Source organism: Tuber melanosporum (assembly GCF_000151645.1).
Source record: "Tuber melanosporum whole genome shotgun sequence assembly, scaffold_88, strain Mel28".
NCBI classification, from domain to species: domain Eukaryota; kingdom Fungi; phylum Ascomycota; class Pezizomycetes; order Pezizales; family Tuberaceae; genus Tuber; species Tuber melanosporum.
The window spans coordinates 397,950-425,530 of NW_003299137.1; the positions used below are offsets into that span (position 1 = coordinate 397,950).

At 47.2% G+C, this 27,581-nt stretch overlaps 11 protein-coding genes, besides 4 other annotated features; 6 read left to right on the top strand and 5 right to left on the bottom strand.

Moving 5' to 3' along the window:
• Positions 1 to 698: 698 nt before the first annotated feature.
• On the bottom strand, positions 699 to 2,814 carry GSTUM_00011617001 (uncharacterized protein). XM_002842017.2 has 3 exons: positions 2,523 to 2,814; positions 1,154 to 2,445; positions 699 to 1,103 (listed from the first exon to the last, which is right to left on the bottom strand). Exons 2-3 carry the CDS (start codon positions 2,189 to 2,191, stop codon positions 741 to 743), a joined length of 1,401 nt encoding a protein of 466 aa, XP_002842063.1. The 5' UTR covers positions 2,192 to 2,445; positions 2,523 to 2,814; the 3' UTR covers positions 699 to 740.
• Positions 2,815 to 2,982: 168 nt separating this feature from the next.
• Positions 2,983 to 4,605, top strand: GSTUM_00011618001 (uncharacterized protein). XM_002842018.2 has 2 exons: positions 2,983 to 3,248; positions 3,309 to 4,605. Exons 1-2 carry the CDS (start codon positions 3,067 to 3,069, stop codon positions 4,327 to 4,329), a joined length of 1,203 nt encoding a protein of 400 aa, XP_002842064.1. The 5' UTR covers positions 2,983 to 3,066; the 3' UTR covers positions 4,330 to 4,605.
• A 220-nt stretch (positions 4,606 to 4,825) lies between these two features.
• GSTUM_00011619001 (uncharacterized protein) lies at positions 4,826 to 6,664 on the top strand (the record flags this gene model as incomplete). XM_002842019.2 has 2 exons in its annotated part: positions 4,826 to 6,009; positions 6,110 to 6,664. The coding sequence occupies exons 1-2, from the start codon at positions 4,996 to 4,998 to the stop codon at positions 6,662 to 6,664; spliced, it is 1,569 nt and encodes a 522-aa protein (XP_002842065.1). The 5' UTR covers positions 4,826 to 4,995.
• A 290-nt stretch (positions 6,665 to 6,954) lies between these two features.
• GSTUM_00011620001 (uncharacterized protein) lies at positions 6,955 to 7,857 on the top strand. XM_002842020.2 has 3 exons: positions 6,955 to 7,062; positions 7,119 to 7,308; positions 7,363 to 7,857. The coding sequence occupies exons 1-3, from the start codon at positions 7,003 to 7,005 to the stop codon at positions 7,848 to 7,850; spliced, it is 738 nt and encodes a 245-aa protein (XP_002842066.1). The 5' UTR covers positions 6,955 to 7,002; the 3' UTR covers positions 7,851 to 7,857.
• Positions 7,858 to 8,110: 253 nt separating this feature from the next.
• Positions 8,111 to 8,976, bottom strand: GSTUM_00011621001 (uncharacterized protein). XM_002842021.2 has 2 exons: positions 8,787 to 8,976; positions 8,111 to 8,714 (listed from the first exon to the last, which is right to left on the bottom strand). The coding sequence occupies exons 1-2, from the start codon at positions 8,944 to 8,946 to the stop codon at positions 8,227 to 8,229; spliced, it is 648 nt and encodes a 215-aa protein (XP_002842067.1). The 5' UTR covers positions 8,947 to 8,976; the 3' UTR covers positions 8,111 to 8,226.
• A 979-nt stretch (positions 8,977 to 9,955) lies between these two features.
• Positions 9,956 to 11,485, bottom strand: GSTUM_00011622001 (uncharacterized protein; the record flags this gene model as incomplete). Its single annotated transcript, XM_002842022.1, has 3 exons — positions 9,956 to 10,386; positions 10,444 to 11,101; positions 11,150 to 11,485. 3 exons carry the CDS (start codon positions 11,483 to 11,485, stop codon positions 9,956 to 9,958), a joined length of 1,425 nt encoding a protein of 474 aa, XP_002842068.1.
• Positions 11,486 to 11,701: 216 nt separating this feature from the next.
• On the top strand, positions 11,702 to 15,328 carry GSTUM_00011623001 (uncharacterized protein; the record flags this gene model as incomplete). The annotated part of the gene is made up of 7 exons (XM_002842023.1): positions 11,702 to 12,076; positions 12,128 to 12,325; positions 12,376 to 12,544; positions 12,597 to 13,183; positions 13,232 to 14,794; positions 14,852 to 15,034; positions 15,098 to 15,328. The coding sequence occupies 7 exons, from the start codon at positions 11,702 to 11,704 to the stop codon at positions 15,326 to 15,328; spliced, it is 3,306 nt and encodes a 1,101-aa protein (XP_002842069.1).
• A 2,129-nt stretch (positions 15,329 to 17,457) lies between these two features.
• GSTUM_00011624001 (uncharacterized protein) lies at positions 17,458 to 18,916 on the top strand (the record flags this gene model as incomplete). XM_002842024.2 has 2 exons in its annotated part: positions 17,458 to 17,575; positions 17,624 to 18,916. Exons 1-2 carry the CDS (start codon positions 17,492 to 17,494, stop codon positions 18,914 to 18,916), a joined length of 1,377 nt encoding a protein of 458 aa, XP_002842070.1. The 5' UTR covers positions 17,458 to 17,491.
• A 20-nt stretch (positions 18,917 to 18,936) lies between these two features.
• Positions 18,937 to 19,035, bottom strand: GSTUM_00011625001 (uncharacterized protein; the record flags this gene model as incomplete). The annotated part of the gene is made up of 1 exon (XM_002842025.1): positions 18,937 to 19,035. The coding sequence occupies one exon, from the start codon at positions 19,033 to 19,035 to the stop codon at positions 18,937 to 18,939; it is 99 nt and encodes a 32-aa protein (XP_002842071.1).
• A 1,298-nt stretch (positions 19,036 to 20,333) lies between these two features.
• Positions 20,334 to 20,395: a sequence feature (Short protein (GSTUM_00011627001, CAZ86263.1) was converted to a misc_feature.).
• A 53-nt stretch (positions 20,396 to 20,448) lies between these two features.
• Positions 20,449 to 20,461: a sequence feature (Short protein (GSTUM_00011627001, CAZ86263.1) was converted to a misc_feature.).
• A 1,570-nt stretch (positions 20,462 to 22,031) lies between these two features.
• On the top strand, positions 22,032 to 23,158 carry GSTUM_00011629001 (uncharacterized protein; the record flags this gene model as incomplete). XM_002842027.2 has 6 exons in its annotated part: positions 22,032 to 22,114; positions 22,183 to 22,210; positions 22,262 to 22,588; positions 22,642 to 22,767; positions 22,816 to 22,860; positions 22,911 to 23,158. The coding sequence occupies 6 exons, from the start codon at positions 22,032 to 22,034 to the stop codon at positions 22,917 to 22,919; spliced, it is 618 nt and encodes a 205-aa protein (XP_002842073.1). The 3' UTR covers positions 22,920 to 23,158.
• Positions 23,159 to 23,173: 15 nt separating this feature from the next.
• On the bottom strand, positions 23,174 to 24,765 carry GSTUM_00011630001 (uncharacterized protein). XM_002842028.2 has 3 exons: positions 24,570 to 24,765; positions 23,407 to 24,500; positions 23,174 to 23,352 (listed from the first exon to the last, which is right to left on the bottom strand). Exons 2-3 carry the CDS (start codon positions 24,415 to 24,417, stop codon positions 23,293 to 23,295), a joined length of 1,071 nt encoding a protein of 356 aa, XP_002842074.1. The 5' UTR covers positions 24,418 to 24,500; positions 24,570 to 24,765; the 3' UTR covers positions 23,174 to 23,292.
• A 1,450-nt stretch (positions 24,766 to 26,215) lies between these two features.
• Positions 26,216 to 26,263: a sequence feature (Short protein (GSTUM_00011632001, CAZ86266.1) was converted to a misc_feature.).
• A 61-nt stretch (positions 26,264 to 26,324) lies between these two features.
• Positions 26,325 to 26,339: a sequence feature (Short protein (GSTUM_00011632001, CAZ86266.1) was converted to a misc_feature.).
• Between the last annotated feature and the right edge of the window lie 1,242 nt (positions 26,340 to 27,581).

Sequence of the window (27,581 nt, forward strand, 5' to 3'; positions counted from 1 at the left end):
TCACCAATGGGCGCCAAAGATATGTGGAAGAGAAAAACTCGAGGGTATCATAAAACAGAGAGACTAGGGATAACGGGGTAAGGATGGACGGAAAGGATGCCTAGAAACCATTGGCAAGCCAGATCTTGCACCTTATGATAATGCATCACAAGTTGTCAACCCGCACTCCGACAGGGGAAAGCAATATCATAGTCTCTCCCATAATTCTTACAGAAATTCCTCACCTAGATGGTATGGAGTAGTCCCCGGAAATGGCTCTTTTTGGTGTAGGGTGGCTAGCAGCCCGAGTATTTTACTATGATACCATGCCCGTCCAGTTCGGCCCTCCGTGTCACAATCCGCAGCAAGGTTTCGACCGCTAACCATCTCAGCTCGTCTGGTCTGTATTATATCATACCGAATATCGCCTAACACTCACAAATCTAGTGCTTGACCTTCAGTTATCATTCAAATCTCTTTTGCGTCCCTCCCATGTCGTGGCGGAACAATAGAGACCCAATTTACATCGGCGAGTGATTGCCCGTGAGGTGAACCGAACGGCACATGATCTTCACGGGGGGAGGGCGACCACCTCTACTACATTTTCGCACGGAAAACACATCATTACAGAAACCATAATAATATTGTGGCTGGTATCACCACTCATGGTATATACAGTATATCACACCCCCAGCTCAGATATAGCCCAGCTCGCAGATACAGAAATACGAAATTTTATATTATATTTTTGATATTAGAAGCTAACCTTTATTCCCCTTTCTCCTCCTCTTCTTCTTCCTCTCGCCACCCCCCACCCCTCTGATATCTACGTAATATTCCCTCTCCTCCGTGACACCAGTAGGCTCCTGGTCCGCTGGTATCTTAACTCCTTCCTCGTCACCAAAGGTCTCCTTCCTCCACTCTCTCAACCGCTTCTTTTTTCCGTAACGCTTTTTATCTCTCTTTTTTTTCTCGGGTTCTCGGAACGTAGCGAGCTTTCTGAGCCCAACGAAGGAGTTGAGGTCAGCGTCTTCCGCTGCAAGGATATCTAGGGATGTTAAGCCGTATGATTCGGGGGTAGTTTCTCGATAACGGAAGCTTGTCTTAAGATTACTAGAAGGGATCTGTACTGATTAGAAACTGGAACTACAGAGGTACTAGGGTGTGTGCTTACTTGGTCTTCGAAATCGTAGTTTTCTTCAATGTATTGCTCCAATTTGCGTTTGAGGTCCCTTTCTTTTTGCCTCTTTTTGCGCTCCTCTTTTTGAAAGGGCCCTACGTCTCTAGATTCCCTGTCCGTTTGGGAATCTTTGCCGACCTCCTTATCCCCTTCCGAGGTCTCCGAGTCAGCCTCTCCTCCCCCATCCTCGAGACCAAATTCGACACCACCTTCAAGATCAGAGACTATGTCTCCGATGTCGATTTCGCCGTCAAACTTTGGCTTCTTTATTTTGCCTACATTAGCCTCGTAGTAGCTATCTCCAAACTTCTTAGCCATCCACTCTTCCCATTGTTCATCACTCCAGTCACCCTCTAAAAGGTTATTCAGGACCTCCGCTTCAACTTCCTTGTCTTCTCCATCGTCATCTAGTCCAGCTGCCTCTCGGATCATCCTGAATTTCTCCATTAATTCCTCCGTTTTGAGCTTCCGCAGTCTACCCTTCTCCTTCTCCCGAAGTTCCTTCTCGGCTTGTTGCTTTTCCCGTTTCTTTTCACGTGTCTTCTTCCTTCCAGATATCTCTCCCCGTCTCACAGTATTGGCCGAAATTGCATCACGACCGTAGGTCATTAATTTACCTCTGACATTGGCATCAGGGTCCTCGAAACGAAAGTTGTACGCTTTTTCGAATTCCTCTATACAGTCCTCTTCTCCCGAATCATCATCCTCGAGAGGGATGAACCCAGTTGGTTTAGTCCATGCACGAGATTGAAAGAAACGTGTGAGGTATTCTTCAGGATTGTCTGGATCGGCAGTGGCTGGATCGGGGATGTCCACAACAGGCTCAGGCTTCTCAGGTTGCCTTTTCCTGACCAGAAAACCTGCGTCAGCGTCATCGGGATCAGAATCGGGTTCATTCGCAGTCGCTTGGTGCATCTCAAGAACGACCGTGCGCTTGAAATCTTCCTGCTCCTGTAAGTAAGTCATAGGAGTCTCTTCATCGCCGACGGTTCCAGAAAGAAGATTTTTGCGATGATAATCCTTTAAAAACATTGGCCTTTCCTTCTCACTCTCAATTCCCTCTTTGCCACCCGGTTCTCCCTCTCCTTCAACAGCCGAGAAGAAGGTTGTCTTTCCATCATATATTTTGGGGTCTTTTTTTCGAATTGCGTCGATTGTTGCTGCGATTTCTTGATCCAGGCGTTCTGTTGCTAGCACTGCTGTATCGTCCTCCTCTTCCTCCTCCTCCTCCTCCTCCGAGCCTTCCTCTTTCTCTCCTAGGCCCTGATTGCCATATTTTTCTTGCACTACAAATCGTTAGTAACATCTAGATGATGGTAAGATAGTGGGGTAGTGGGGCAGGCATGGTTGGAGTGAAACATACAGCGATGAAGCTCCTCGCGCTTCTTGTTGTATTCGAATCGTCTTGCATATTCTTTATTAATCCTGAGCTTGTGGCCATCCTCCCCATCGGGCAGTTCGGCCGCAGAATGGTACTCTTGGGTGTCTCCAGATCCCGAATCTTCGGAATCAGAAAGGATACCGAAGATTGGCCGGTACTGGGATTCAGAGGAAGTAGGATCCTCAGATAGTAACTGAAAAGAAGGATCCGACTTGTCCTTCTTTGGGCGAGGCATGGTTATGGCAGGAGATTTTGTTGTGAAAAAAGGTGAAACCAACCGGCAGCGGTTTCATTTTATAACTTTGGTTATAGAACATGAAAAGAAAAGAAAAATGTTTAATCGAACGCCAAGACATGTTTGCTGAGTCATCATTGGGCTTTAGAGGACGCGAAACTTTGAAGGTCCCTCGTATCTGCCCTCTATTTAGTTGCTTTCCTCTCCTCCCCCATCTCTCCCACAAGGGTACATACCAGACCTCCGCTGAAAGTTCATTCTTCTGCCGCAACCGATAGCTTTCTTCTTGCCATGAACAAAGCGCTTGAGTCGACTCTTTCGGGTCTAATCCCATCACTTGTTGGGCCAGTCCCATCGGAGCTCATTGATCTATCCGCGTCACTCATCACCCAATCTCGCAATCGGATCAGCAGTTTAAAACCCGTAGAGGAGGCGACAAGAGATTATGTTTGTGCTCACATCGCGTGTGATAGGTATTCTCACTTCTCTCGTCTTTCATGAGATAGATCCATAGCTCTAACCATGCCGGATAGATTGCGAAAAAAGCTTGATCTTCCGGCCATCGAACCCCGCCCACCACTAGCTAAGAGAGCCTATGGTGCCCTTTATAACCAATTCCACAAAGCCCTGACAACGGTCTCCTTTCGCTCCCAACAGGTCGCCCCACAAGCTCCCCTAGAAACTCCCTCTACTGTTTCTTCCATTTCTACACCGGTCGCTGGTAGTTCAAATCTTTCATCCGTCGATCCGGAGATTAAAGCTCATGTCGTTACACTTTGCCGCGCTTTGGGTTGCCCTTCCGCTGGAATTCACATCATTGCTGGGACTATTGCGACGCTAAAGGTTGCACCAGATGACAAATTCCCTCGCAGAAAGAACTATGCTCTCCCTATCATCACCGCCGCCGCCCTGCTCATTATTGAGAAGCTCCTTCCCGAAGGAAAGACTATCACTGTCGGATCTGCCGGAAAATGGAGACGCGGAGAAGGTTACTGTATGAAGCGTGATGGCGTAATGAAAGCCCTAGGGAGTGTTGGTGAAGATGGATTCACAAAGGAGGATACAGATGGTTGGGTCAAGGATCTATCGATGATGGGAATCAAAGAGCTCGAATGGCTGAAGAATGTTCCCGATCAAGGCGGTATCAAGAAACGCAAGGCCGCAGCTGCTAATGAGGAGGACTTACAGCTTCAAGCTGAGATTTTGGCTGGGAAAGCCACCAACACTCCAGCCCGGAAAAAGGCTGTCCCGAAGAGTAAATTGGGTGCTAGTTCGGCTCCAGTAGAAAAGAAGAGAGAAGTTGCGTTTACTCCTGCACCCGTTGCTCCAATGGCGGTCAGAACCCTAAGAGCTCGGACTAGGACAGAGACTAAAGTCAAGGAGAAGGAAGAGAGTGGGATTGGTACTATGATGCAGGACAAGGTTGACTATCTGAACCCTAAAAGGAGAAAGCAATTCGCAGGATGGAAGGGCGATATGTTGAAGATATGCACAGATGTTGAAAAAGAAACCCCGGGTCATAGCCAAGGACAGGGACAGCCTGTACCGGTATAATCAATGACTTTCTAAAATTGCATTTGTACAACAGTTATCGTCGTAGGGAGATTGATATATACGAAGGGATTCGATGATGGCGTTTGGGAGCAAAAGAACATGAAGGAAATTGGGCGGACTGGCTTGTATTTTCTATTATCATAGGACTCTAGCTACCCTTTTACTCCCCCTTTGCTTTTTAACAGATAAAATGGGGTCGGCGGATTAGTCTACATATTTAATACGGTAACATACGAGATTCTGTCTTAACCACCATAATAAGCACTTTTCTTCATAGCTTCTAGCCATTGGTTCACTTCATTGCTCTTATTCAGTGATACATGTTAATCAAACTACAGTTCCTACGTATGGTACCGCATTCCTTCGCTCCGCCGTCCTATGTGTAGAGCTTACACTATTTCTTAGGGCTTAGGGTTGTGTCAGTAACTAGTTTTCTCGCTTTTGGAAACAAGAGCAAAGTGCATGAAGAGTATGAAGAGTCCAACCTTGCGCTGCTCGCGCCCCCACTCCGATAGATAGCGACAAAGAGGGGAAACTCGCCGGCGCATGATCAAACGATATCTCCGGCCTCCAAGCCTTAAATCGTCCTTTCTCAGGACTATCCCAACTCCTTCTCGATACTTTAAGTCAACTGTCGCCTACGCCCCACCCCAGGCTTGGTCAAAGATGTCTGCCCCACTTCCACCACCTCCAGGCCCTTCAAATACTCGTCCTCAATTCCGCCAACATGACGGAGGTTCTCCTCGAAACCAAAAACGCCGCCGGCTAGAAAGGGCCCCGAAGCCCGTCAAAGAAGGCGGGGCAGAAGAGGTTCTCCAAACAGACATTTCTTCCCTAATGTCGGCTTTGGGTCTCACACGCCCAGAAAAGCCCTTCCCAGAACAGGGCCTCCCTCCGATATCCAGCGAGATAGAGCTCACCATAAAAATGCTCTCGTCTACTGGTGATGGTCTAGCAGAGCATAGTGGGCGAATATACGTGGTCCCGTTCTCTATTCCCGGGGACATCATCACAGCAAAAGTAATCCGACACACGACTACCCATTCAATAACCGACTTCCTCTCTGTAAAGAGCCCCTCTCAGGATCGCGATGATTCACTCATTGGCTGCAAGTACTTCAACACCTGCTCTGGCTGTCAGTTCCAGATGCTTCCATACGCAAAGCAGTTGGAACATAAACGAAACGTGATTCTAAAGGCTTACGACAACTTTTCCAATCTTGATCCGAAACTTTTGCCAGGCATTGGAGATACAGTCGGAAGCCCGCTGCAGTACAGCTACCGGACAAAATTGACACCACACTTTGACGGTCCGCGCAGAGGAGGATTTAAAGCTGGGGCTCCGACACCAGATATTGGTTTCATGATTAAAGGTCGGAGACAAGTGTTAGATATTGAAGATTGCCCAATCGGAACGGATATTTTAAGGAAAGGGATCAAAACCGCTAGGAAGTATGTAGAGGAGAACCTCCATACCTACAAACGCGGCGCTACCATACTACTCCGAGAAAGTACAACCAGGAGGCCAAGAGAGGAAGGTGAAGAAGGAAATACGAAATGGGTTGAGGAGAAGGAATGTATCACGGACAACAATGCTCAAACTACAGAATACATCGGGGATTACAAGTTTGTGAATCCAGCTGGGGCTTTCTTCCAGAATAATAACTCTATACTGCCAGCTGTACGTTCTCCACAATTAATCACGATCGCGTTATTCTTCTGAGCCATTTAATTTATACTAATAAAATTTAATAAAGTTCACGGATTACGTTCGCTCGAAGCTGCACTACCCAGTACTCACCACCTCTCCCGACGGCACCAGAACTACTATTTCTACCTCTCCGAAGTACCTAGTAGATGCCTATTGTGGAAGTGGCCTCTTTACAATCCTCTGTGGCAAGAACCTAACAAGCGTAATTGGGGTGGACATCGCAGCCGACAGCATAGCCTATGCAAGTTCTAACGCAGCTGCAAACAACATCGAAAACGCCCGTTTTATAGCTGGCAACGCAGAAACGATTTTCGAATCAATAGACTTTCCTAGCACCGAAACGAGCGTGATTATCGATCCCCCGAGAAAGGGTTGTGATAAGCCGTTTCTAGACCAACTCCTGGAATTTAAACCGAAGAGAGTGGTTTACGTTAGCTGCAATGTCCATACTCAAGCGAGGGACTTGGGGTATATACTAAATGGGAAGGGCAGTGGCTATAGAGTTGATGAAATTCGCGGATTTGACTTTTTTCCGCAAACACATCATGTTGAAGGAGTTGCCATTCTCACATGGATTGGCGAGGAAGGGATTGCAAGCCTCCCAGAGGATGTTAATAATGGATAAGGAGATGGACTACAATACATTTGGCTGCCCCTCAGTAGCTCAGCCCATCGCAAACTCAATCATGAATATTCTGTGGATCGTAAACATGGTAAACCCGAAAATTAATCCACGAATTAATCTCAGCCCCAGAATTTGCGTGTTTCAGGATATCAATTGAATTTGATGTATGATACTGTATGAAAAACCATCACCTCGCCTCACTCGTTCCAAAAAAAACCCTAACCCATGTCGCTAAACCTAGAGTTACTCCAGCCGGCAATCCATCACCCCCGAACTCAAGCTCAAACACACAAACTTCATAAATCGTCAGCACCTCAATCCGCTAAACCCCCAGTTCAATGACCAAGGAACACTTCGAACCCCCTCTTGCTTCCCTCAGCTTTTCCCATGTTTATTACGTTCGTACATTCCCCTTCACGGCTCCCATTCGCTAGCTGACTACGGCCAACACCAGAACCCTGACGATCCTGTATCACTATTATGCGCATGGCTAGCCCTTCTCCCGCAAGCTCTCGGTGTCTCTTACGCGACACTGGTAATTGCCCAACGCGAGATAGAGGTTCTACTTATGTTTGCGGGACAACTATCCTGTGAGGCACTGAACTGGGCACTCAAAAGATACTTTAAGCAGGGCCGACCAAAACGTTTCACCCCCTACCCCTACATTCAACGAAGCTAACAAGTATGATTGGAATTAGAGATGTATGGAAACGGGTATGGAATGCCCTCTTCCCACGCCCAATTCATGGCGTTCTTCGCAGTTTATTTTTCGCTCTGGATTCATCGCCGGTCGAAGGGGTTTAGTCCGGTGGTTCGATGGGCACTCAGCGGCGGAATTTTGGCTGTATCGGCGACAGTAGCGCTGAGTAGAATTTACTTGTCCTACCATACGGCCGGACAGGTTGCGTGTGGATATTTCGTTGGTGCGCTATTCGCAGTGGTTTGGTTTTTGGCCACGGCTTGGATGAGGGTCACGGATTTGGGTGGCAAAGGTGGAATGTTTGATTGGATCACAGGCGGGAGAAGACTATGGGAATTAGTTATGTGGATAGGGGGACTAGGTTATGTCAAAGATTTATGCACAGAAGTTGATATTGTGAGGTGGGAGTGGGAAGTGTGGAGACGAGGGTCGTTGGGGGTGACTGAGGGGGCTAAGATTCTCCAAGAAGAAAAGAAAAGGATATAAACCAGGACAAGTTTAAGTATTTTAGGAGTTTATAGGGTGTGCCGATATCTAGCTTGGCTTAAGGCCAGGGAGACTATTGCAGGAAGGATATGTGCACCTGCACTACCACTCCAAGGGAAAAACTTGAGTTAAGATGACGACAGAGGACACCTGACATCATGCGGTAGAAAGATAACAGGTCGGGGATGTGGGGCCAACAAGTAATTTGAAATGTTATATCCTAATCCTACATACCCGCGCATCTCAAATACAGGTGGTCATCCAAAGAAAGATCATTAATTAGCTATCACACACAACCGCTTGAAAGACTGGATGTTAGAGCGCCCAAACACCACAAAAAAAAAGAGAGAATAAAAGAACATCTAGTATCGTCGAGTCATTCATCTCCGCTATTAGCTCCCCTGTCCTCTTCGGCATCAGTCTCCCCCTCACTTTCAACTTCACTTCCAAGTAAGCTCTCCCTTGGCTCCAACTCATCGGCATCCTCGAGCATCGCCCGCGTCTTAATGTGCGGTAGCGCAATATCACAGACTCTTTCCTTGGTCAAGAGCTCATCAATAAATTCATCAACATAGGTCATCCTCCAGCCGCCCATGCCACGAACCCTCAATTTTCTATAATCCCCCATCAACGGCTCCAATGTTCGGTAAATATCCACAGCACTCCACGTCAATCGTATGTAGAACGCCGCGAGCGAACGAAGGTATTTGAAATCGGGGTCATTGAGATAGACCAAGATTATCTCGCGGCTAGGTTGAAGTTGCAGGAGCTTGAAGGTGAGGCAGAGGAATGGCGTAGGCCGTTGGTTGGAGTACTGCCCACCAATGTACGTCAATTCGACCGCTCTATCGAGTAATGTTGCAGCTGCATTGGGCAATTAGCAAGGGCGGAGGATAGTGTGTTCGTATAGACACCAGGGGGGGAGGACAGTCCCACCATTCAGGCCGAATGCTTGCTCCTTCCAGTACAAGCTCTCGAAGATACGCTCGCGGATGATCTTCTCGACGAGCAGGAGTGGATTAACGCCATGGAAGGTTTGGCCGGCGTAGTGACCTCGATTGTCGAGAAGGGATTTCGCATCTGCTAAATGGGCCATCAAGCTTTTTGAACGATTGCTGTATCTGATTGTGGAGTCGACGCGTGAGGAGCCTCTGGTTCCTAACTTTCTTGAGCTATCATAACCAGATTAGGTGGTACAAGCCGGGTAATATCCAATGCGCATGTTTTGGAAGGAGACCAAAACACATCCAAAAATTACAGGGAAAGACCCACTCAAGCATCTCCTAAGATATAACTTTTCGGATTTTCACCGCTGGGATGGAGTAGTGATCAATTTTTTCCATGCGGCCTTCTGGCACCCGTCAAAGCAAGGGTTTTTGAATGCAAAGGATGGACTGCAACAGGCGTCTAAGGCATTATATCATCCCAAATGCCCCTCACTTTTTGTATGGAGTAGATAAAAATCGGCAAAAATTGTACCGTGTATTTCAAACACTCAACTATTTTTCCAATCTTCTTTGAAGCTCACCATAGCTGAATCCGCGCAGTAATGATCACTCGAGAATGCCCATTTTTAGCATGTTTTGGCTTGTGTCTCCTTCCTAAACAATATGCATTCTATCTAGGGATGAGTGAGGGTGTGTGATGCTCATTGTTGAAATTTTCATTTGTCTGTAATAAACCTATCAAGCGCCAATAGCTCAGTTGGGAGAGCGTCAGACTGAAGTTCTCTTCGGTTCAATACTCGGGGTAATCTGAAGGTCACCCGTTCAATCCGGGTTTGGCGCATTTTTTTTGATTCAATTCCTCCCCCCTCGACTAGGACCTCATCTGGCCCAATTACTCGAGTACGCAGTTGAAATTAATATTCTTTCTAACATACGGTACTTGAGTTTGCTTTCTTTTGGGGAATGGGGGGGCAATTGGGAATACGAAGTAATATTTGAAAGTACTGTACAAGTAAGTAGTAGGAACGCATCATGTGACACTCACTATGAGTACGAGTATTATGGTAGTGAACTTCTGCGGTTCAGTATGGCAAAGCTTTTTGAGAAATCTACAGGTATTATGAGACTAAGCCGCCATTATTTTTCGGCCGAAAGAATTTATTCTAGGGCCTCTTTCACTATGCCCTCCCATGTCATGTTATGCAGTGTTGCCAGCTTGTCATATTGTTCATACAGGATCCTCAGCTCGGCCTCCAGCGCTTCGATCTTGTGTTTTGACACCAATGCGGGCCTATAAGCCGCCATCTCATCTGCCTGTTGCTGTAGCGTACACAGGTCATTTTCCGGTGAAAATGAGCTTGACAAGCTGACTTGCATAGACGCTAATGGAGAGGTAACTACCCCGGGAAGCGAGGGCGTGAGAAATTTTGTCGAGACAGTGTATCCATAAAGGTCGGCAACTGAGGGTGATACAATGGCGTCATAGCGAGGTTTTGATATGCTGGTTGGTTGATGTTTCTGCTCTGAAATTTCTAGGTGCGCAGGCATGAAGCCAATTGGAGGAAGAATTTTTAGACTCGCGATACTTGCTAGTAACCGTGAGCACATTCCTCCGAATCTTTGCGTTTATGGAATCTGAGCGGTACCTTTAAGCTTAACAAGACTCCGAAACATATGGCCCGTCGCAACGTCCCAGACACAAACATCACCGTTTTCGTTCCCTGAAACAACATAGTTTCCTTCAAAAACTACACCCAGAGCGGTTATGACACTGTCAATGCCAGAAGCAAACCACCGCTTCTCGGGCAGTGTAACGGGTACGTCCCTAAATTCTCTGGTGAATAGCTGATTTGAGGCAGCATCATCCACTCCATCAGCTGGGTTGAAGAAGTCCACACATTGTATTCCTCCATCTTCTAGCCCCGCGTAGAATGCTCGGTCTGCGGGATCAATGGCAAGGCACGTCGGAATTGAAGAGAAGATGTAAGTTCGTAGATGAGTGCCGGTGTGGAAGTCCCAGGCGGCGACAGATTGATCCCGGGAAGCAGTGAGCAGAATATCGGAAGGCCCACCAGCTGCCACTCTCCCGGTAGCAAGCGCAGTAATCTCTCGAGTGTGTCGGTCCAGAGTATAAAGAGGCGAGCGTTCACCAGTTCGTATGTCGAGGAGGGCAGGTATCGACCAAACACACACATTACTATCGGCAGAGCCAGTGATAACAAAGTTCGAAGAGCAATCAAAGACTATGCTGGTAAGTCTTTGGAGGTGAGCTTGTTGAGTAGATATATATCGTCCCGTAGCAGTCTATTCTCATTAGAATTCTCTTCGACCCAGAACCCATTTCGAACAAACCTCCCAAAGCAATAGTCTTCCATCTTCAGTTCCTCCGGCAATAATTTCCTGACTGCCAGCCTCGAGAACAGTAAATTTTTCTTTGAACGGAACTGTGGTCTCTAAACTCCCTTTCTCTCGACTGTATATGTTTACAACTGCCTTATCGCTTTGCGCAGCAAACAGATGTGAATCTGTTACTGCAAGACAATTCTTAGCGGTCGTGGATCGTTTGAAAGCAGCAGTTTGAGAGAATGTGTGTAAATTGTAGATGGAAATCACAGGTTCTGCTGTTGCAGTACTAGAGATGTCTGGTGTCGGCCGGAAAGTTGAAATAGCCACCTGTTCGTTGAGCATTTTGTTGTTGGAGGGGTTGGTCAGGCACCTTTGTTCTGGAAGCTTTTTTCAAAAGATCGCTCGCAGACAGTCAGGTGGCACTGAGCCTCATGCGGCTCTGCTGCACATACCGGTAGCATGCTACTGGTATCCTACCAACTTAATTTTATTCTGAAAATTCAACCCACCAACATCTTGTTGTAACCATCAACAACGAAAACGAATAAAATTATCATAATGGCGCCTGCTACAAAAAAACGCCGAACCGAAATAGAGGAGGGTGATGAAGAAGTTAGGGCCAAAGAGACTATCGGTGGGCTCTCTTCGGAAGAAGAAATGGAGGCTGTTTCTAAGGAGGACGACTTTGGAGACCGAACCTTTGAGGCGAAATCAAAACCACGAAAGACCCCCAAACACTCTTCTTCCGAGCAGGAAAAAGCGCAGGCTATTAGCGAGAGCTATGAATCCAAGACCAACGTGTTCCGAATGGAAACTGAGGAATTGCTCTCTGAAATCCGTGTGGACTATCGCAAAAGAATGGCACCGGCAGAGAAGATGCTGCACAAGCTTAAGAATATCATCGAAAAGATCCCACGCAAAACAGGTGCCACTGTACGTATCTTGAATCCCTTATGCCTCCTAAGTTATGCTAACTATTCATAGATTGATAAGGTTGAGGGGGAAATGCGAAAGTGCAAAATCCATATTCCATTCCCGGAGCCGAGGCCAGGAGCAGACATCAAGTACAAGTTCTCGTACGAAAGGCCGGCATACATGAATATCGCGGGAAGCTACGCGCTTAAGACTGTCGCAAAACAGCACGAAGGCTTTGCTATTGACCTAATTATTCAGATACCTTCAGTGTGTAAACTTTGTTCACTATGATAATAGAAACTGACTGACGATACAAGACCGTTTTCCAGGAGAAAGACTACCTCAACTACCGGTATTTTCACAAGAGGGCTTATTATCTTGCTACAATCGCAGAAGCTATTCAGGACTCTGGTTTAGATTTACAGCTTTCCTATGTTGATCTTCACGATGACCCTCTAAGACCTATCATTGTAGCCGCCCCAAGCGGTAGTAAGTAATCCCTGGTGTATGCTCGGCGACTCAGCTAAACAAGACACAGGTGGCAGTGAAACAGACTTCACAACCTCGAAGTGCCTCATCCGCATTATTCCTGCTATTGCCAAGAACACCTTCTCAGCCTCTAGGCTACGTCCCGACAGAAATGCCGTAAGACCCGTTGCTGAGAGAGACACAGCCAAAAACTCACTCCCACCAACCCCTCGATACAACTCTTCAATTTTGGCCGATACAACTTACTTCGAGCATCTCGCACAACTGCATGACATCTCCTCCGAAGCCAAGGTTTTCAAAGACGCTTGCCTGCTGGGTAGGACATGGCTTAGGCAACGTGGATTTGGTTCCAACATTAATCAAGGAGGATTTGGCCATGCTGAATGGTCAATATTGATGTCGCTGCTGCTGAAGGGCGGTGGCAGCAAAGGGAATAGTGTTCTCGCAAAAGGGTACAGCAACTATCAGATGTTCAAGGCTATGCTGCAGTTTTTAGCCACTCGTGATTTAATCGTGAACCCATTACTCTTTGACGTAGAGTCAGAGTGCGCGCGCTGGCCCAATGGGCCTAATGTGTTCGATGGGAAGATTGGATTGAACATATTATTCAAAATGACAGAGTGGGGATATCGTCTGGTATATTTTTGTCTAAGCCCACTAACCGAATTGTGCTTACTTGTATAGTTAAAACATGAAGCAGAGATAACACTAAAGCTCTTAAGTGATCCAGTAATGGATCATTTCGAAGAAGTTTTCTTGCACAGGCTTGATGACCCCCGCTTCAAGTTCGATGCATTAGCATATATTCCGATTCCTGAATGCCTAAATAAAAATAATGGGCTTGATCCCCTACTCTCGTTTTCTCAAAAGCTGTACGACATGTTATCTACGGGCCTTACCGACAGGGCAAAGCTCATTCATTTGACCCTTCCTTCTATTTCAGATCTACCGGTTAGAGCTGATGGAATCAACCGCAGTCCTGCACCGGCTGCACAAATAATTGTTGGCCTCCTGCTCAATGCAGCACAATGCAACCGTGCTGTTGATCATGGGCCCCCAGCCGGCCACAAGGATGGTGCCTCATATCGCGTGTTTTGGGGGGATAAGGCTGAACTCCGTCGTTTCAAGGATGGAAGCATACTTGAGAGTGTAGTGTGGGGCACCAAGGATTCGAAACAATCTATATATAATCAAATCATTCAATACCTGGTAGCCAAAAACTTCGGTGACGGAATAGGCAATCACATCAAATTTATTGGGGACGAATACACGACCGCGGTTGGAGGGGGGAGGGATGTTAGCTTATTTCAACCCGCCATGGCAGCTTTCGAGAAACTCATCAAAGAACTCAGGAATCTTGAAGGGCTTCCATTAGCCATCCGGCAGGTTTCTGCTGCGGCACCAGTATTGCGATATTCGAGTGTGGAAGTGCCACTCCTCTCATCTGGTCAGCTAATGCAGCCCGCAGACGTGGTTGTTCAGTTCGAAAGTTCCGGCCGATGGCCTGACGATCTGATTGCCATCCAAAAAACCAAGACCGCATTCCTCCTTAAGATGTCTGAGCTTCTAGAAAAGGCTGGCACTGTCACTCGCATTGGGCTAGAAAACATCGACTATCCAACAATGAACTCGGCATTTCTGGAGGTTGTCTATTACGAAGGTTCAGCATTCCGGATTCGGATCTATCATGATCGTGAGCAAACCCTTCTGGAGCGACAGCTCTTGAACAAAGATCTTCCAGGTAAGAAACGGGATGAGGTCACTGCGGCACTTTCAGAACATCGCAGAAGGTTTATTGTCGGCCCACTTCACACTCAGGAAGTGCAGAAGTTGTCTCATCGCTTCCCAGCCCTCTCACCTAGTATCCGTCTGCTCAAAAGATGGTTTCAAACACATCTCTTGTCAAGAGAGATTTCGGAGGAGCTCGCTGAACTAATGACCATCCGTACATTCGTTGCTACTTCCTCTCCACCGAATAGTGTTATGAGTGGATTTCTCCGAACACTACACTTCATTTCTCTATGGGACTGGCGCGCTGAGCCGGCTGTCATTGGTACAGTCGCTAAAAACGCCTCCGAAACCTTCGACGCCATTCGAAAATCCGATCCTGCCATAAACAGACATGCTATGGTTATCCCTACCGAGTATGACCCTACGGGAACTACTTTCACAGAATTTGGTCCGAGAAAAGTTGTTGCAGCAAGGGTCACAGCGTTAGCAAGGTCTGCCATTGGTGCTAGTTTTAAGGTTCACTTCCTACAACCACCTCACATTCTTAATGGCTACCTAATCTATAGCGTGTAGAATATGTTTATCTCTTCAACAAAAGACTACGACTTCGTGATGTATATCGAACCCAAATACACTCTACCTGGTATCCGCTCAAAAAGTTCAAAATTCAAAAACCTACAGAAGACCGAAATCACTCCTCAAGATATTGCCAAGTTAGGCCTAAACGTTCCCGACACCTTTGTCGATGAGCTTAATGTAATTCCCCACTTGACTATTCGACCTTCACCCACACTTCTAATTACATGTTGACCAAAACAGGATATTTATGGAGATACCGTCATCTTTTTCACGGACGGAAATATAATAGCTGGGCTCTGGAATCCCTCATCTGAAAGTGGAAGGAGATGGAAAGTTAACATCCCATATTCTACAATTCCACAGGTGAGGGGAAATGGCGAGGAGGTTTTGGTGCTGAACAAGAAGTCTATATTAAATGAGATTTCAAGACTTGGGGGAGAGATCCTTACGAAAATTGAAATCATTAAGTAGTAATGTCTGTAAAGTAGGGAAAACAACAGTTTATTTTTAGGTGCACCCAGAACCTTTGGAAGTGGTTTGCTGAGAGCTGAAATTCCAACAAAGCAAAAAGTCTGGCTTTGAGCCAAATCTGGTGCTGACTGTTGGGCGTCGTAATAGACCCGCTGTGATTTGGAACCACCCGCGTGTTATGATACACATTGCGAATCGCTATCCTCTATGATACCTACCCGGTACATCCCGGGATAAAATCCCCTCTTTGCCTAAACCCTGAGGTGGCACTGGTTGCGGCATCTTAAGCTGCACCATCCCAGAACACCTGACCCAAATTTGACGCCCAGTAGGAGAGATGGTATGGGAGAACGTCTGCACTGCCCAGGGAGCCATAAGACTGTAGCTGTGAGAATACTAGGACTAGATGACATTCCACGATACCAGGCATTGTGATACTAACACTAACCGCTACCTTGGTAAGTCAAAATAAGACCTCGGTTCTCTTTACCAGATATATTTTACAAGTGCCAGGGCCAGAAGTACATACCCGTGGGAATTATGGTTATTGAGAAGGCTTCACTTTTTGCCCATGGCGACAGCATATACCCTGGGCGCATTTGGAAGCTTGCCTAGCGAGACTGCAGGCTGCGGTCCGGCTCCCCGAGCGAAACTGCGGGTATCTTGAGGCTTCCGAGTGATCGAGCATGATGGGTTTGATTTCGGAAGACTTTTAGGGCTTATCTATACTGACATGGGCTAAAAGAAATATCATACTAGCATATGTGCTAACAGCGTTTGCACCCCCATGGCTATGCTGGCGTGGTATATTATTTTCACTATTGCTTTTGGTCATGGGGGCTAACAAACAGCTACCATAGATGTACTCGTAGAACTTGGTGCAGAACTGGAACGTACATTTATATTCTCGCCCGAATAGTTAGTTGTGTCTAACCTAATAACCGGGATCGAAAAAAAAGAGAAACAATTTGCGATGCGGGGTCATTTGGATCAAGAGTACTCGGAGAACCAGTGGTGGAAAAGAGAGGAAAATTGTCAGGGATTTGAGGTTCATAATAATACTAAAGTGGTAGGAGAAAACAGAAAATGTGAACCCGCGAGTAATTCACTTACATCCCAAGATACACCGAGTGATTGGAAATTGCCGAGCATGCACACTACTCTCAATGCTTTGGACCTATCAGGATGGTTCTAATTTTCCCAATGTGCCCCATGTATGAATCTGCGGAAGATATCTTCAGATATCTACTACCCGCCGGGAAAATATTTACTAACCACATGGCATAGGCTGTCGGGGCTGCCAGGCATGTGTGAAGCCTGCAGGCTTCGAGAGGGCCGGTACTGCAGAACCCAAGTCGGTCTCACCTTGACTTAGCCTTGCCGGACTAAATCCGCATGCTCTCTGCAGGCCGGACTGGCGGCTCACAAGCACTGACGCGAAATGAGAGCTAGGACTTGATTTTATCGAGTGTAGAGAAGCACCAATACTAATACCGGCACTCATATGAGCTCTCTTTCACTAGGTCCAAGTTGAGAAGAGCGAAGCTCATGTGTCAATAAGATCTTGGGCTTATGTAATGTGGACGCCCCAGTCTCACATGGGTTTCGCTGCGCTCAACCTGGCCCCCTGAAGTGAAAGAGGGCAGGGAGTAAATTTATGATGCCGGTGTTATCAGTACTGGTGCTTCGCTTCACCCAATAAGATTCTAAAGACTCAAGTACAAGTTATATGGGATATAGGTACGGTTCATGCTCACGGCCGGGCCTTTGGCCCCTTCTCTGCTCACATTTCGCACCATACAAGAGCTAATTGTGTCAGTGGTATACTACGATACAGGCATCTACTCGCAGTGTATCAATAAAATTTTAATGGGGCTAAGGGAAACACTTACCAGGGTTCATACTCACACCCTGAACAAGACATAAATCCTTCTTAATCCCTACAGTTATGATACCTGCAAGGCACGTGACTACTTTGCTGAGGCTGAGATAATCCTATCAGGAGCGCCCCACCTTTTATTGGTTAGGCAGTGGACTTCAGGGCATTAAATTTTGAGGTTGTGCAGCAGAATAAAAAATAACTTCACAAGGCAAACCCGGGCGAACCTCTACTTCAACCTCATCTCCCGAAACCCTCCAGATCCCGCGAGCAATTCGCCCAACATGGCTGCGGATAAGGCTCGCTTCTATATGGAGCAGTCGCTTCCTGAACTTCAGGAACTCAAAAAGAAGAAAATTTTCACCGAGGTAAGTGCTGTAGTCCTCCTACTCATGCTAAACATTAACGATGCCTAGAAAGAAATTAGCGACGTGGTCAAGAAGCGTAATCAATTCGAGTTGCGAGTCAATGCCTCAGGCTGCAATGCCCAGGATTATATCCGCTATCTTGAGTTCGAAATCAACCTCGACCAACTCCGCAAGAAACGAATTAAGCGACTAGGTGTCAAACTAAACCGTAATGCGAGCTCGGGCCAGCGCAGGATATTTTTCATCCTGGATCGGGCTACTCAGAAGTTTTACGGAGAGCAGGTACTGTGGATGCAGTATATTGAGTATGCCCGGAAGGAGAAGGCGGGAAAGATACTTAATAAGGCTCTTATGAATGTTCTCAGACTTCACCCGACAGAGCCGCAGTTTTGGATCTTCGCAGCATCATGCGCAATCGAGGACAATATGGACATCACGGAAGGTAGAAGCTATTTACAGAGGGGTTTGAGGTTCAGCAAGGCTTCGAGGGTGCTCTGGGTGGAGTACGCAAAGTTAGAGATGGTTTTTATTGCGAAGGTACTTGCCAGAAGAGAATTGCTAGGGATTGATGCACCTACAGTGGATGAATATGGGGTCGAAGAGGATGAGGAAGGAAATATAAAGTTGCCACAAATTTCGGCCGAAGATATCGATCCCTCTATCAAGAAGGACCACTCCCTCGATACGGAGGCTTTGGAGAATATAGAGGCAAATCCAGCTCTCAACGGTGCTATTGCGTTAGCTATATTTGATTCGGCGGTTAAGGAAATTCCGAATGATGTCCAATTTGCTGAGGACTTTTTCAACGTCTTTGCACGGTTCGGTCACCTGCGTTGCGCCATGAAAATTCTCGAGCATGTCATCACCTATAGTCAGGAGGTCGCTCCCACAGCCCCCCAAACACTCTCCATGTGTGTCAAACTACCTCTAATTGGAGCCGACCCCACTGAGCCAACCTTCCCTAGTTTCCTTCGAACTGCTATTTCCCGGATGGCTGAGGTTGTGAAAGCTGCCACGACAAAAGCACCCTTATATGCGTCCTTCATAAAGTCTATGGTTGACATAGCGACCCTCCAAGAAGTAGATTCGGACATCCGCAAGGTCGCTACATCGATGGCATTAAAGTACTTCCGGCAGGCAGAGGAACAGGGAGAAACCACGGCTGAAACATATCTCTATTTCGCAGAGTTGTGTGGGAAGAGCAGTATCAATGGCGTAGATACCAAGGGAGCTTTAGAAAGGGGGGTTTCCAAATATCCCAATCACGACAAGTTACAGGCACTTGCATCTCGAGTTCGATCTCCGGAGGGAGCTATTTTGAGAAAAAGTACATTTTTGTAGGAAGTTTGTGTTTCCACATATTAATACTCATCTCTACCGCCCTTCCTAGAAGCCTTTTTCGAGCTATTTACCTTTTTTTCCTTGAGTCTTTTTTCCTTGCTTGCTTTTTCTCTGTACATAGGTTCAGTTCAGTATAACTCTCCGAGGTTCTATGCTCGGGCGCGAATTAAGTACTCGAAATGCTCGCAAGAGCAACGATTGCCCCTCGTCAACCATCATGCCTTATCAGCCACCGACAAGTGAAAAGTATCACGATTCTCTTAGCAGAGAGAACGGTAGAAATCCGGTTCAGCAAATGATCTCAATATGAGATAGAAGCGACATAGTAGGGGGGCGGGAGGAAGAGTAGGCAGCAGTGGGGTGGATGGTGGATGAGTAGCAATCGTTGTTATGCATCCATTTCAAGTACATAATTCGAGCCTGAGTATTGTAGGATGAACGTACAATTTTTCAATTCGCTTCTTAGTATCCTCACTCGTCTCACCGGGCACCTGGATACAATCCCTGATGCTGGTATACAGCTTGCGATAGCAATTCTCGATATTTTCAGCTTGTCTCCTGGAAGTGTCCGACTGGATGACAATTTCATTATTACTTGTCATGTATTTGGACTATTTCACACAATTTAATTAGAAAGTCTCTGGTGAATCTCTTCGGGAGATACCCTCACCCATTTCTGAACCTCCTCTAAGACAAAGGGTGGAATGAAACCGCCCTTAGTAGATAAATCTAGTCTAAGGGTGACTTTAGAATTCACTCTATCCCAAGTCAATAAGCGATCCATTCATCGCACAGGATTTAGAACTGTACTTGTTGACGTTCTGCCCGCCTAAGGAGGAAAAATTAGTCTCGCGATCTGAAACTTTGGAAGACAATTTCTCACCGGGCCCTGAAGCTCTCGATGATGTTATAACACAGTTCTTTCGTGGGATCGACTCTGGAACAAACTCTGCAAGCCATTTCCTTTTTTGCATAATCCGTTCCTCCTCCTCTCCACTTAGACCCTTATACGTACTTCGCAATCGCAATGCTATCCTAGCCTTAGCTTCGGCGGACCAAGTGAAAACTGTTGGACGACGTGTGAGAATCATTGATTTTTGAGGTCACTGTATGCTATCGGTATGGTGCTGAATAATCCCGATAAATTTAGCGTCGAGACAGAAATCCTTGCGGAAAACATTAGTCTAGAGTAATTTACCGTATTATAGTCCATGATCTATCATATATTATGATAGATCTCCGAGTATAGCTGGGGTTAGGGTAACTAAATGCCAAGATGCTTCATGCTTCTCTTAACTTTAATCCTGTGTTGTACGACAGAGCCGCATTTTTGTTTTCTGCCTCCGGAATCTCTTTCGACTCTTTCAATGCCGAAAATGCCAGAACCAACGAATTTCACAGATCTTGGAATTGAAAGATGGCTTGCCGATTCATTAGGCGCAATGGCGATACGAAAGCCGACACCGATCCAGGCTGCTTGTATTGGACCTATTCTTGAAGGCATTTGCTCACTTCATTTCCCCTTCACCCAGAACGCACCGCTAACACGAATGTAGGGAAGGATTGCATCGGGGGGTCACAAACTGGTTCAGGAAAGACTGTTGCATTCGCGGCTCCCATATTACAGATGTGGGCTGAGGATCCATTTGGTGTTTTCGCGCTCATTTTAACCCCGACCAGGTATTGAACTTTCTGATGGAAACATTAGTGACGAGATGCTGAACCCAAGTGAACTTTTAGAGAACTGGCCCTTCAGATTGCCGATCAATTCAAAGCTGTCGGAGCGCCGCAAAATCTAAAGGTTTGCCTGTTAATCGGCGGGGCAGACATGAACGAGCAAGCACTATCACTAGCCACTCGCCCGCACATTGTGATTGCCACCCCCGGACGTCTAGCAGACCATATTCGATCTTCCGGGGAAGACACAATCTGTGGGCTCAGAAGGACAAGAGTGGTGGTTCTTGACGAGGCAGATAGAATGCTCAGCGAGACCTTTGCGGAGGATCTAGAGGAATGTTTAAATGTTGTTCCAAAGAGTGGGATTTCTGGAAGACAGACTTTGCTGTTCACTGCCACTGTAACGCCGGAGGTAAGGGCGCTGAAGGAAATGGAGAGAACAACTGGCCGACGGGAAGTGTTTATTTGTGAGGTTGGCATCGATAAGTATGATCTAAAATCCTCGCGAACTCTGGACAGGCGGACTTACATATAACGGCGCTACTAGATTAGCCATTCCCCCAAGTCTCTCACAGAAATACCTTCTCCTTGTACCCCACACTCGCGAGGCCTACCTCCACACTCTCCTAACTACTCCTCTTAATGAAAATAAGTCTGTAATAATTTTTACAAACAGAACTCATACTGCAAACCTCTTAACCCACACACTTAAGCAACTAGCTCACCGCGTAACACCGCTACACAGCGAACTTCCTCAGAGAGAACGAACTGACTCACTCGGCCGCTTTCGTGCCGAAGCGGCACGTATTTTGGTTGCGACAGATGTTGCCTCTCGTGGTCTCGACATACCGGTGGTTGAGCTAGTCGTCAATTTCGATGTGCCACGAGATCCAGATGACTATGTGCATAGGGTTGGCCGAACAGCGAGAGCTGGGAGGGGTGGCGAGGCAATTACTTTTATCACACAGCATGATATCCTGCTTATCGAGGCAATCGAGAAGAGGACTGGTAGGAAGATCGAGAAGTACATTGATGAGCCCGGCGTTAGTCTGGAGGGAAGAGTTGTTAGGGAGATGCTACAGGAGGTCAGTGTGAAGAAACGAGCTGCTGTTATGGCAGTGGAGGAGGGGAAAAACGAGTACGGGAAGAGGAAGAGGAAGCTACAGGATAAGGCGAACAAATTGGGCAGCAAGAGAAAGAAGGATGCCCCATAGCGATACCATATCATAGCTCTTGGAGTTTGGGTTCTTGTACGAGTACTATTTGTGTTTTGAGCTTTCCAGTTGATGCTCGATAATTACAATGGGGCAAAAAGTGGGAAATGGGTCCTCAACCAGATCTAAAAAGTTAAAAATCTATTTGAGTAAGATTCCTCAAATTAACATTACACGAGGGACGGATATGTGTAACCATCTAGAAATACCGCCTCGAGTGCCACATGGTGAGCCGCTGCCGTTTTAATCAGATTAGTGGGGGCGGGGTTAGGGTTCAAGCCAGCAACGTCTCCTCCACCGCAACTTTGTGCTCTATCATGCCTCTTCAAGCACTTGCCGCCAACTACTCGAGTACTGACCTATCAACCTTTTTAGCCACGAGAACTGGGAGAACACCAAAATGGTAAATCTCTCTTTTGCATCTCTCTCTTACCAATAATTAACAAATATTCAGTCTCAATCTCTCCGCCCATATCTAAAATGCGTTCGCTCCTCCCTGACCGCCGCGATAACCCTCAGCAACTTCGCCAGCCAAACCGCGGAACGTCACAACGTTCCGGAAATCGAAGCTGCGAAATCCCCCGAGGTTCTCCTGAACCCCCTCACCGTATCCCGAAACGAGAACGAACGCGTGTTGATAGAGCCGAGCGTGAATTCTATCCGCGTGAGCATCAAGATCAAGCAGGCGGACGAAATCGAGCATATCCTGGTCCATAAATTTACCAGGTTCCTAACCCAGAGGGCGGAGAATTTCTTCATTTTGAGGAGGAAGGCTGTGAGAGTGAGTGCATGTAGGTGCCCCCGCTCGAGGGGTCTGGACTAATGTAATTATAGGGGTATGATATCTCGTTCTTGATCACAAATTTCCATACGGAGGATATGCTTAAACACAAATTGGTTGATTTTATTGTTCACTTTATGGAGGAGGTTGATAAAGAGATATCAGAGATGAAATTATTTGTATGACCCTTGCGCAGTGCCCCCAACCAGCCGCTGATTGTCAGGCAGTTGAATGCAAGAGCCCGTTTCGTTGCAGAGGCCTTTTTAACCCCAGTAGGTATCCTCTCCCTATTTGCACGGAATGGGTATTGATTGTGTGATAGTTCGACTAAGTGGATCTTTAAATGTCGTGATTTCATTTGTTTCCTACTTTTTAAACGGTGGGTGATAGTACGTTGGGAATATACCTAACAGAACAAAAAATGGCCTGATTAAAGTTCTGCTAGTTCCCCAATGTTTTCTTGAGATATGGGGAATGTTATGCAGAAGTCAAACATAGCATTGCGGCATAGAGGTTTTCTGGAGTCCCATTTGGGTTGTTTCCAGGGAAAAAATTTGAAGTTCAGCTCAGTCTAGAGCTTCTCCATTTTAAGCAATATCTAGGTAAAATGTGTTCTCAAGAATCTCAAAAACTTTGGCCCTAAAACGAGAGAAAATAGAAATCCGACCAGCCCAGCTCTCCAAGCTATCCCAAATATCCCCTTTCTAATGGATCTTGCGGATCCTATTGTGGTTGATAGCGATTTGGTCATCGACACGATCACTCTGTTCATAAAGGTTAGCAACATTATAGGTAGGTATAGAGTAAAGGGATAGCACCTTCTTCATAATCCTCTCGATCTGCACGTTCTGCCGATCGACCTCTGCACTGGTGGCCATGGCCAACCCTTTCAAACGACCTGTGATGGCTCCCAGCTCATCCAAGTTATTGGCAATCACTTTCTCTTTTTCATCATCGCTCTCATCTGCCTCGAACTGATACCTCGACCTCTCGGCTAAACCAGTCGTGGCTTTACTTTCAACACGTCTAGTAGCATCATTTAGAGCCCTCCCAACAGTATTCCTGCCTTCGTAGCCAAACTCCCTTGTTCTCTCCCTTTCCTCTCTGTCGTTTTGATGGTGTGCAAGGACCCTAGCTTCCTCCTCCTTGGCACGAGCCGAGGAGCGAAGTGGGTTGCCCATAGCCGGGACAAACATAGATCTGTTATACTGCTTGAGCTCGCGGGCTTTATCCTCGGCAATACGATTCTGAACTGACGCAACGTCGAGATTCTTTTCAGTATTGGATAAACGTTCACCCTGCATACCAAGACGTTCAATAGTAGCAACGCCGCTTGCTTCAGCCCTTCGGGCAGCGGCGAGGGCACTCTCGGTCAATCCAGCAGTCTTGCGATTCGTATCCTTGATCTCCTGCTTCACCAACTCGGTATCCTCATCGTCATCTCTAGCACTAGGTTCGTTGGCGTGCGCTGTGTAGGAGTAGTCGTGCTTTTGCTGCCTTGCCCCGAAGAGCTGCGCACGATCGGGCTCACCGGACGAATTGTGTCCACCGTTATCTCCACCATTGTGAAGAGCGTAGGGGTTCGATGCACCTCCATATCCCCCGCGGTTTCCTATCTCATTATTACTGCGACCGTATCCACCCTGAGGGGCTCCGTAGCCATTTCTACCCCCACCGCGTTCAGGAGCGTAGGGGTTGGAATTGGTCCCATATCCGTCGCCGGGAGGAGGAGGGGCTGCTGCTGTCCGACTGCCGAAGAGAGCATCACGGTTTTGATCTTCGTCTTCCGGTTGGGTCCTTCCCTTGGATCCGCGAAAGAGTTTTTTCATTTTCGTGGGGTGGGGTTTTTGTGTGGGGGGTGCGGAACTGGTTTGGTTTTTGGGTGTGTTCTGTTGGTGAAGGGATTTGTATTCTTCGGGGCGTGGGGACACGGTTAGTATTTGAGTGCCGGTGAGCTGAAGGAGATAGGAGGCGTGCTGACAGCAGGGCTTGGCGTATTCCAATGAATGGCCGGCTCCGAAATGCAACTATATTTAAGCTGACTGGGAAAGAGAAGAAATTCGGTGAACGCTTTGACCAATACGACAGTGCCCGGGGGTGGAGGAGGCTTTGGTGGGTGGCGGAAAGGGTAAGTTAAGGGGGGAAGGGGGTGGACGTGGACGTGGCGAAGGTGCTAGAGGAGGGTTTGGGAATAAGGAGGAGGAAGCGGGAGTGAGATCGAGGGCGTAGTTTAAATTTAAGAGTTGCCGAGTTGGCGAGGCGTGTGCGTGCAAACGCTTTTAAATTTAGTTTATGATACAAGTACTCGCACATACGATATCATATCATAGCATGAAAGCGCAAAATAGTCAGGATTTAGAGCCTGTTCAGCGAGCGCAATACTATTACCGGTATACAGGGCATTGCCAGCGTGCGAACCACACGGGTGAAGATATGGTTATCAAAATTTAATACTTTTAAGGAGGTATCATATCACTAGAAGTACTGTACATGATCTTATAAATTCTGAACACGTGGGAAATTTTACTAAATGCAAGTATGTATTCGAATTTGTAGCCTTAAAAATAAATAAATAAATAGAGCAGTACAGGGACTGCCAGGTTTCGGGGTCTCCAAGGCGCATACTTCTTGTGTATCATATCATATCATACATGCTTCAGAACATCACACGCCCTCCATCTGATAGACGGTATGATAGGAGGGGGGGGGGTTTCCGCTGGTGGACCTGCTAAGGGTGAGTGATGGGTTATGATTTCCTTTGAAGAGGCATAGGGCAAGGGGAAGTATCCTACGCTCTGCATCGATAACCCCATAATAGCTATATAATTATGATAATAATATTATGATAGTTGGTTGGCATGTTGTGAAAACGAAGTTGGATCCATTGCATGAAAACTGCACCGCAAACTGGAGCACATACCGCGCCGCACTCACGCTGAACTGCTAAAATAGTACAACAGTTCCGGTTTCATTTCTAAGCGTGGATCCCCTATTTGAGGCCTCATAGTTTCTAGTCCGTATGGCGCATACGGGGGGGCTCATTTGTAGATAAAAAAGGAACAAATCATTACCATTCCGTCATTTCGCTACTAAAATGAAGGAGTACAGATTATCCACCCCACCCCTCTCGCCGGCCACACAAACAAACAACTGTCGACGGTGCATCGTGAACAAAGCAAAATATGGGCAAGGGTGTCACAATCTAAGTGATAATACAGCACGAATTTTGCTTCTTGGCCTACATTTCCCCGTCGAATCGATTAGTGCCCATCTTTAATTCCCTGAAAATACGGGACGATCGTACCTGTTTGTAGAACATTTTAGAGGCAGAGCTCAGCCCTTCGCTCCTTTGTACCAAACTATCGATCTTCTCGCCACGTTCCAAAACACTCTCAATAGTCTTGTGCAGCACGATCTTTGTTTCGTCGAGCTCTTGCTGGATTCTCATAATGCTGTCTGCCTGCCGTGGATCTTGGTACTTGACAATATATTCCCCGAGGACTGGTAATTCCAGCAGTGGGGCCCCCTCCGCCCACTTAGAACGAGGATGCGCTGTGAGGAAGTCGTCGACGACCTGAGATAGAAGCTTGTGTGCGACGAGCTTCGGGTACTCGTGGTCGGAGATGATCACTCCAGCAATCCCTTCGGAACGACTGTATGCGTGGAAGGTATATGCTGTCGCCTAGTCAGCAAGGGCCGGTGGAAGCCCATGAGTACGGGAAAGCTAGAACCGTACATTGTTCCTCGACATCCTGACGGGAAGCAGGCCCGGTACGTTCCGCGATGGTGCCGGAAAACATCGTTAGAAATTCGGAGACAGTATTTCGCTGGAAAAAGGAAAATGAATTAAGGTCCTTCACCGATACCAGCTCATGGGCTGGCTTTGGTGCATTGCGGATTACCTAGGGGTTTGTAGTTAGCTAGTGTTTATTTTTTCCTCTCCTCCTTCCCCCGCTCGGTTAGAAGGCGCGCACGTACGCCGATGTAGTAAATTTTCATCGTCACTGATTAAAGCTTTCTTTCTCCGGGGGATAGAAGGTTTAGAGGCTGTTGGTGCTGGCAGTAGAAGTGGGTAGACAGCGAGGAAGCCGAGAGTTGGTTGGAGGTCCTGGTTCTTTGCTCTCCGAAGGCTGGCTTTTGGCCGGCGCATGATAGGGGCTCAGCTTGTTGGTCCGCTGAACTGCCACACATAATTTAATTTACCTGTCGCATGGATGACCCAACGGGCAACACTTTCCCCGTAACCCATAGCTAGTCCGAGTTACCGGCACCTATGAGTACGAGTACTCGAGTACCGGTACTCATGTTGCTGTGTGCTAATTAAATCAATTCCGGTTGGTCTATCATACTATCTGGGAAAACAATTTTAAACAACTCGACTTTGGGGGAGACCAGATCAATCAAGCACCAGCACCGTGAAGTTCCATACTCCGCCTAGAAACACTATTCCTTCCTAGTGTTTTGCCTCTCACCGAAGAAATCCCAGGTCGAGAGGCGATTGTCGGTTTCACGAGTTTCTAGGGTACCGGTAACTCGATTCTAATCCACTGCAATCGGGATTCCACCGCACTACCCTACCACAGGCACTTGGCCCCAGAGACCTAACGGCGAACAGTCCTCCATTCACCAATCATAGCAAACGAACACCGCAATGCCATTCCTCCATCTCCCAAATGAGATAACCGTGGCATCACCAAATTTCTCTGGAACATAGTCCACGCGGCAGTCCAGACAGAAGGCGAGCTGGCCATAAAGACATTACTGGGCTCGGGCGGATTCAACGTCACACCCCACAACGTGCTGGGCTAGACACCACTCCGCCTCGCGGTGCTCAACGGCCGGCCGGCTGCCCTGGGCTTACTCCTCCAATGCCCAGGCGCAAACGTCAACTTCCAGACAGGGAGCGCCCGCTCGCCGCTTATATGCCTGGCAGCGCGCCACGCGAACGAAGAAGTCATGAGCTTACTACTCGCCGACGAGCGACTGCTCGTCA